General features: G+C 32.6%; 1 protein-coding gene across 1 annotated transcript; it reads right to left on the reverse strand.

The window, feature by feature from the left end:
- Nucleotides 1–3,323: 3,323 nt before the first annotated feature.
- Nucleotides 3,324–3,956, reverse strand: LOC132736449 (complement C1q-like protein 4). Its single transcript, XM_060723589.1, has one exon. It carries the CDS (start codon nt 3,954–3,956, stop codon nt 3,324–3,326), a length of 633 nt encoding a protein of 210 aa, XP_060579572.1.
- Nucleotides 3,957–9,494: the final 5,538 nt, after the last annotated feature.

The raw sequence follows: 9,494 nt of genomic DNA on the forward strand, positions 1-9,494 counted from the left end.
TGCAAAGACTACATTCATTCTTACTCATACGATCACGCAGAGATAATCGGTGACCGTTACCTTAACATATATGCCTAAAATATGAACAACAAGATGAACAAGAAAAGGCTGCGTTCAATGAATGCACCCATAAACCCCTTAAAAGCAACACCTCAGCAACGAGAGGCAAAAGTGCCACTAGATATCTTATGATCGAAGATCAAAAACATTTGTTTGATTATTTTTATATGTGGTTTCCAGCATATTTTACTTTAGATAAGGATTATATCTGAGAGTAACTGATGTACTTTTACTATGGGTAATATAACACCAAGTTATAGTACAACTCTTTTATTTGACAAAAATAAATGTTTGTTCTACATTCAAAAAAATGAAACTATAGAATGTCAGGACCAGATGAAGCAGATGTGCTCACTATATATAACAGTATACATGCACTAGGTCTGTTAATACGACATTTGTCGCCACATCAACGTTGTTTGTGCCGCGTAGAGGCTATAAAAAGTCGCCCCGTACATTCAATCAGGGATGTTATATTTCCGATCCTTAAAGATCGTTCTGAAAGGCATTATTGTTGTGCTTGTGGTATTTTAGTTCTTTTTATTCGGCATCTTTCTTGTTGGGTGGTTCCAGTATGCCTCAATTGAATACTGTTTGGAAATAAGTTTTTACGGCAATATATAAAATAATAAAACAGACAAAGTCCTTTTTTCGGTTGGCGATGTGTTCTTTCTTTCTGCATATAAAGTATCCAAATTATCGCAAAAAGCACTACTTTGTAAAGGGTCACAGTCAGAAAACTATCAGTCTGATTGTTTTGCCAGTGAGAAATCAGCTTAAAATTTTTATTATTCTGGATCTCTACAATGAGCAAATTATTCCAAATATCTCCAGCGTGTTAAACATACATACTCAGTTAATTCCTTCGAATTCATATACACAACTTGATGCCCGATCTCAAATATACAAAGCAGTAAAATATCAAAGGACTTAGTCGATATCTGTCCAGTTTGTTTGGGCAACAAGTCTTTAATTTCTTTTTTATACTGGCTATGTATTTAATATACATAATGAATGAAATACAAACATGTTTATTTTAGTTTTTCTTCAGTGCTCTGGGCAAAACTTGTACATGTAAAAGGATATACCGATTAATAACTTGTTTTACTACTAAAGATTCTAAAGTTATTGTTCATTGTAATATTCTGAAACAAACGTTGTTCTTGTAAGGTTTCGATATCCTTATTATAAACTAAATACATCACTTGTTTAAGGTTTCGATTTTTTGGCATAAGTTAACAAAGTTGCTCTTGTGTGGTTATTCTTGTTGTCACTAACTTATTAAGTTGCTCTAAAAATATAATGTTCTTGTCATAAACTAAGTTGCTCTTGCAAGGTTTCGATGTTCTTTTCATATAGTAATTACGTTGATCTCGACAAATTTAAATGTACTTGTGATTAACTAAGCTGCTCTGGGAAGGTCTTAAGGTCTTAACAAAGTTGTTTTTGCTAGATTTTGAGATCTTGTTACAAACTATTGGGTTATGATGTTGTTATCATAAACTAACAAAGTTGTTTGTCCAATTAAGGTTTCGACGTTCTTCGATTAAACTAATTAAGTAATACATAAGAAGCATCTTACTTGATTAGTATAATCGAAGAGCGTCGAAACCTTTATTTCCGTTGCGTGTTATACATAAATAGCTTTAACACGCAACGTAAATAATTCGAGCAATAATAATGTTTCGAATTATATGCTTGCGACCAGGACATTCGCAGGCACACTCTTATTTTCTGCAATTTAATCATAATTCAAAATGTGACTATCATTACAAAAGTCTGTATAAAATGACAAATCATGTTTGACCATATACATCTAAACAAAACAAAATGATGGAAATATTACAGTTTATATGTTTAGATGTATAGGATCACACACGAACTTTCATAACATTACAATACTTAATCATTAATTTTATTAACAAACTTATCACTACAAACATATATAAATTAAGATAAATGGTTTAAATTGTACCTATTTTCTGATTTTGCCCCGCTGGCTTTTATTCGGTTTTTCCTTGGCGAGATATCTACAGTTTACAAGTAATGGTATAAACAAATCTGACCTGTTTAAATCTACTGTACTCATGCATCTTACTTCAACAATAATATCTGGACAACTGAAAGATCTCTTTCATTAAGCCGATAAGTTTGTATAATTAAAATATTACATTGTTATACATAATATATCCAGTCGTGACTTTATCAGGGCTGGGAATCAGAACTGCGACGAAATCCTACAATTTTAAACAAACGCCACCATCTACAAATGAAGAAAGTATTTTTTGTTTATTACTCATATACGCTCTACAATTATTTTTTCTTTTTCATTTTGTAATGTTGCTAACATATTTGATTTAATATCTATTCAAAGAGAGTTGGGTATCATTGCACACATTTCATTGTGAAGAGATTCAATGGTTGCAATGAGCACTGATTTCTCTTAAGCTTTGTGTTTGTTTTAAATATTACATTAATTAAGTCACGACCTTATTACAATCACTTTATAGGGTCATCTTTGATGTATCTTAGATATAACAAAAGTGTTTTCAGCAATAACAAACTTTTTGCCTGCTTTGTGTCTTGTCGCCGGTAAGATAGTAAGAAAAACCCGCGAATAAATTAATCCCCATATCTGAAAGTGTTGGTAACGTTACGTAACATACGACACGTCTATGTAATGTTAGATAACCCAAATATATTTGACACTTTTTCTTTTGATATATTTCTATGTTTCAATTTATTCAAAATATTTTAATGACGAGATAAAAGTCTATTTTTTCGCGACAATAAAGGATTTACATGACACAAAAGCCATTTATTAGGTGGATAAATATTATGTTTTATTCATATCAGAAAAAAGCTTTACAATAGTTGGTTAATATATGAAAACAAAATACGATTTGATTATATTTACAAGCAAAAAGTAAAATATACTGGTAATGAAACACTTTAAAAATGATAAGAAGCAATCGTTTTAACTTTTATAATTTATAGACTACTTCTAATGGTTTTATATTCGCATGTCACTAAATCATTGAAATAATATTCCATACAAAATTGCATCCTTTTTCTTGCACATTGTCCGTGTTTTATTTTACAAAAGTATTAAAAGGTCGTGTTGTATGTTGTAACAATGTTTCTTCCCAGGGTAATTGATTTTACACAATACAACTTGAGTTATCAGTTTTCTCTTCATTTAGAACATGTAGAAGCATATATAGATAAAGAAACGCGTACAAGTAAAACGTTCGTAGAAGACCTCAGTAGAGTAGAAATCCGGAAAATGTACTCCAAAGATGGTGCACATACAATGGTACCGTTCCCCAAGGACCCTGCTTAGCTATGTTGACGATATCCCCAGCCTTTAGTTCAAGAACTGCCATATTGCTTCCCGAACCGAAAAATTTACTACCAGAGTACATCAGCATCCTGTCTTTCCCATTAACCTTGAGGCAGGTTTCAATAAACTTTCCATGTCCTGATAGGATATTCGAATGGAAAACGTATGTTCCAGCAATAGGCACTTTAAATTCGCCAGTTGAAGGATTATATGCTTCGCCACTGTTTGTTTCCACGAGAGAAAATACGATCGTGTCTTCGGCCGCAATTTTAGTAATGGATGGCGAAACTCTTGCATAAAAAGCCACTCGTTTTTTCTTCGAAACCCGTCTCTCTTCCGGGGAAATGCTTCTTTCCCCCTCAACACCAATCTGTGCCTTTAGACTTTGTACTTCACTCCTAAGTGATTGAAGTGTACTGAAAATGTCCTCGGCAAGTTCATTTTCGGTATTAGAAACTTCAGCACAGTCTCCCTTTTGTATTTCTGTGAACGATATCATTAGACAAAAGCCTATAAACGAAAGTTGGAATGCAAATGGTATTTTCGAATCCATAGTATCTGCAAAATAATGTTCGTAAATTTTGTTTCAAATTTAGCAACCTCTTTCCTTTACTATCCTAGCTTAACTGAAATTTGATGATCACCCGAAACCTGCTTTTAAAGCTTCGCTGCCTTTTATCATTCAAGTGGAAGAAATAAATCAGGCTGTTTGTATTTATATTTTGTTTTGCATCCTTAAGGCAAGACAAAAACATTTTGAAAATCAAAAAGAGAAAATAACGCCAATGTTGGATAGAATAACGACATTTTCGGAGAATTCGTCATTATGATAATATATCAGTTCCAAAGTCATACAGGTGATTGGTTGTAATACAATCGCTTAAAAACGAGCGTCTTAACAATGAGACATTTTGGTCTGCGGCGAACAATTTTCTTTCTGATTTTGTTATTTTATGATTACATATTAATTTATCAGTAAATTAAAGGTTTTAGTGTAGTTTTAGTTTTGTTGAAGGCAACCAATTCATTTTGGTCCGGATTAAAGTTAGATAGGCATACAATACAATATAAATTTTGATTGATCAGTGAACGTGTTTTCTTTATTATTATTTAAATATTTATTTTTTGTGTTTTTTGTTGTTTGTTTTTTTTTTTTTCTTAATTCAACTTCATCAGCTAGAACAGGCTTTAACATCTTACATAAGAACAATAAGATAGTTATATAGACAAGATATGCAATGGATTCCAGTTTATAGCACATACGGATTTGCTTAATAGTAACTATTTGTTAAGTGTGTTCATTTTGAACGGGGTACGATATTAGACAATCGATAGGACATAGACATTGAAAATTTATTACATTTTTGCAGGATATTTGACAGGACTTACAGCAGGACATTGTTATATTTACCAATATTGCCTCTGATGCAAAACATTTGGCAGGACATTCCGCAGGACATTGAAACTTTTCCGAAACCCCTGCTATCGCGACATAAAAAGCCTTATTAGGAGTTTTGACTCCTACGTAGGAACAAGATACTTAACCCCCCCCCCATCCCCCCAAAAAAAATCCGCCGAATTTTGAAATAGAACACTTCAATTTTCAAAACAGTGTCTCATGTTTCTAAAAGGCTTTAAAGATCATTACATTTTCAATACAAACTAGCTGAACAAAACGAGCAATTATCCATTGTCGGCCGTTTCGCATGATTAAAACCTTATAGGAGAAGGCAAAGGGGGTGAAGTGTCTTATTCAAACTCCGGAAACTTGCTATTTGCGAAGCATTATGCATGCATAAGTTTAAATGTTACAGTGTGTCATTTGTAAAGATAAGACTGACCTGAACTTAGTGGCCTCATCCCTTATAATCATTAAAATTTAATGACAACTAAATCTAATAAACACTTAATATCTTTTTGTGAGAGATCAAAATTAATCAGTTTCATTGGCTAACAAACAAATAACAGTGTTCTGTATGCATCATATTACATGTATATAATTTATATCTGACCAGTTGGTATTTACAATATTATCATTGTTCTATTTTTAGAACATAAACTTTATGTATGTACTAGAACCTTCTTAACGGTTGTAGAAAACTCATGCATTATATTTAGATAGAAATTTCCGGAATGATCTTTATTGTTGAAGTTGCTAGATTATGATTACTGTAGAAAATGGAAGATTATTCTGGAAACTTCTTAGCTTAATATATATAGGAGACATTTTTCTTTCGTATTATCCTTTGAAGTCATCAGTTACCTTTTAAGTTATCAATATATTTGGAGTATTATCAAGTGATTTATTGGAGCTTGGATTATTTTAAAATAGTTAAAATTATTCTTGTGGATTTTATTGTGGGAATTTATTCTAAAGTGTTCTTGGATTTTACTTGGATTTAACTGTGCTATTCAAAAGGGGATGTTTCCAGGATCAGACTAGACATTTAAGATTTCATTTTTATTTGGACTTCAGGTATTTGTAAACATAAATTGTTATTCATTTTTTCTTTAATATTTTTTTCTGTAATAAATTTGTTATTGATACAAGTTTGTTGCTGGCTTTTCTTTCTCGTTACGCCTGGCTCGTTACAACACCTCATGTTTTCTCGGTTTCGGATGGGTAACAAGAGGGCCATGATAGCCATTGATCGCTCACCTGACCCATCGAACTCATCTGAACAATCACCTAGACACTCATTCTGACCCAGTTTCATAACAGGTGAGTCAAAAATGAGACCACTAGAGTGTTAACAAGAATTATCCATATTTGAGCAGTATGACTTATTTTTAACCAGGTGACCCATATTCAAACTTGACCTAAAAATCACCAAACCAAACTTTCAGACACCTTTCAATGATACTTTCATCAAAACAGTCGCCACTAGAATGTTAACAAAATTTTCTATTTTTAGATATGGTGACCTAGTTTTGATCTGAGATGGCCCATGTTCAAACTCATCCGAGCAATTACCTAGACAAGCTTCCTGACCAAGTTTGATGAAAAATGAGTCAAAAATGTGACCACTAGAATGTTAAGAAAGTTTTTCCATATTTGGGCAGTGTGATCTAGTTTTTGACCACAGGTGACCCATATTCATACTTGACCAAGAAATTATCAAAACAAACTTTCAGACCAATTTACATGATATTTGAATCAAACAGTAGCCACAAGAGTGTTAACAATAATTTTCTATTTTTTAGCTCCTGTGACCAAGTTTTCATCCCAGATGACCCATGTTCGAACTAATCCGAGCAATTACCTAGACAAGCATCCTGACCAAGTTTGATATGACACTTAAGTCAAAAATGTGACCCCTACAGTGTTAACAAGGTTTTTCTTTTTTTAGCTCCTGTGACTTAGTTTTTCATCCGAGATGACCCATGTTCGAACTCATCCGGACTATCACCTAAACAAGCATCCTGACCTAGTAAGATGACGATTGAGGAAAAAATGTGACCGCTTGAGTGTTAACAAGGTTTTTTCTATTTTTAGCTCCAGTGACCTAGTTTTTCATCCGAGATAACCCATGTTCAAACTCATCCGAGCAATTATCTAGTCAATTATTCTGACCAAGTTTGATGATGATTGAGGTAAACGTTTAGCCACTAGAGTGTTAAAAAGGTTATTATATTTCTAAGCTCCTGTGACCTAGTTTTTCCTCCGAGATAACCCATGTTTAAACTCATCCACGCTATCACTTAGACAAGCAACCTGACCGAGTTTGACGATAATTGAGGAACGGAATGTGACCGCTAGAGTGTTTACAATATCTTTCTATTTTTAGCTTCGCTGACCTAGTTTTTCATCCGAGATGGCCCAAGTTCAACTTCATCTAAGCTATTACCTAGACAAGTATCCTGTTCTAGTTTGAAAATGATTGATGCAAAAATTAAACCACTAGAGTGTTAACAAAGTTTTTCTATTTTTAGTTTCGGTGACCTACTTTTAATCCGAGATGACCCATGTTCAAATTCATCCGAGCTATCGACAAGATAAACATTCTGACCAAGTTTGACGATAATTGAGGCAAAATGTGACTGCTAGAGTGTTAATAAGTTTTTTTTCTATTTTTAGCTCCAGTGACCTAGTTTTTCATCCACGGTTTTTTCTCTTTTTAGCTTCGGTGACCTAGTTTTTCATCCGAAATGACCCATGTTCCAACTCATTCGAGCTTTCAACTAGATAAGCATCCTGACAAAGTTTGATGTATGATGATTGAGGCAAAAATAAGAATGCTAGAGTGTTTACGAACAAGTGTGGCCGGACATTCGACCATCCTTAAAGCTCACCCTGAGCAAACTCAGGTGAGCTTAAAAGGTATCACTAAGCTCAGGAGAAGGATAGTCTTCAGTCTTCCTTGTGTGCATTTTTTTGTTAACAAAATCAAATTGTTTTCAAATTTTCTAAGAAAAATAGCTTTTCTGATGTACAACATGTCACAGAGCTTTAAAGGATTAAAATAAACGTTTAACTTACGTGATAGTGTCATGTTTGAATATCATATTCTTTTATAATTATCTTATTTTTTTATCTACGTGCCAATGAGCTAGTCTGTATAGTCGATCGTTCTAAAATCCGTAATCTAATGACGGACAGGGAACAAGGAACAAGAGGTATCACTAAAATATGAAACGGAGATTATCTTGGTGCTAAGGACACAGCGAAAATATTTTTTTGCAAAACAGGCAAAACGTGTGTGGCATGTTATTCATTTTCATAATTTACATTTAAGTTACAAAAAGGATTAAATGAGTGAAAACGTTCGCTTATTTTAAAACTGCAATAGGTTTTTTTTTTGAAGGATTATGTTACCGACGACTGTTCTATTTGCCTAGATTTTTTATAACATTTTGTGGTCCAATGCCTAGATTCCCTGTGAATATGCAACTTTTGTTTATTCAAGTAATTTAATCTTTTATAAACAAGTGAACAATACGTTAGAAAGAATTGATTATATATATCAATTTATTCATAACTATTATTTGAAATTACAGACATAGTTTCGCTATATGTAAAATAGAAGACAGTTCGTCTTCAAAATCATTCGAACATTATGCAATTCGCACCAATATTAAAATGGACATATTTTCGGCACATATTGTCTTGAATTTATTTTAAGTTTACCAATAATTTCAATATCACTTGTTATCCAATTTATTTTGCTTCGACCAGACGTTTCAATGTTTTTCGCAACAGACAAACATTTCAGAATTTCAGACATATACCAAGAACATGGAGAAAAACATTATTTTCTTACATTATATCACAAGTTATGCTCTAGCATACATGTTCGTTGCACTCGGTGCTTTCAGCACTTTGATATGTATCATACGTAGGAGTTATCATAAACTCCTAATAAGGCTTGTTTATCTCCTACGTAGAAGTTATCTTTGTTTTTTTATAGAACATGTTTAATTGGCACCAGGACGTTTACGTAGGCAATTCATATTTTTTTGTTAACCTGCACACCCTATATACAAATATACCAGGATCTTAATTTTTACACTATCTGTCACTGTCAAACCTTCTTTTTATTCTAAGGTAATTTGATATTACATTCAATTTAGTTGACAATTGGGATAAAATCTTTATAATATAATTTTATTTACCATGACAAGAAGAAATAGTTGAAAATCGTTGCATGATTAAATGAGATTTCAGGGGGGGGGGGAACCCGATAGTTGGATGATTTCAATACCTTGCGTCTGTATAAATAATAAAAAATACTCATAAAAACACAGTCTGTCGTAATTCAAAATATGTTTGGCGGGCATAAAGCAATGTAGAAAATTGTGTTAAGAAATTAATTAATAGTATATAAAAATTGGAGTTGCAACTAATGCAGGGACTATGAAAAATTTTTTTTTTTATACCAAATAATGTATCACCTTAGTGTACAAAAAACTCAATAAGTGCAACTTTTCAACAAACTTGTTTTTTTCCATAAACTAAACCAACAAAGTTAGGTAATACTTGCATAAATAACCTGAATACAATATTAGAGGCATATTGTATAAAACATATGACTTTCATATAAAATGCAAAATGTAGCATTTACAATTACACTTTATTTCATTCCATTTTTTG

The sequence above is a fragment of the Ruditapes philippinarum genome, unplaced genomic scaffold (assembly GCF_026571515.1).
Source record: "Ruditapes philippinarum isolate M1 unplaced genomic scaffold, ASM2657151v2 ctg5888_1_1_1_1, whole genome shotgun sequence".
Taxonomy (NCBI): Eukaryota; Metazoa; Mollusca; class Bivalvia; order Venerida; family Veneridae; genus Ruditapes; species Ruditapes philippinarum.

What these genes read in the sequence shown, in the direction of transcription:
- LOC132736449 (XM_060723589.1), bottom strand. Translation starts at nt 3,956, where the DNA reads ATGGATTCGAAAATACCATTTGCATTCCAACTTTCGTTTATAGGCTTT.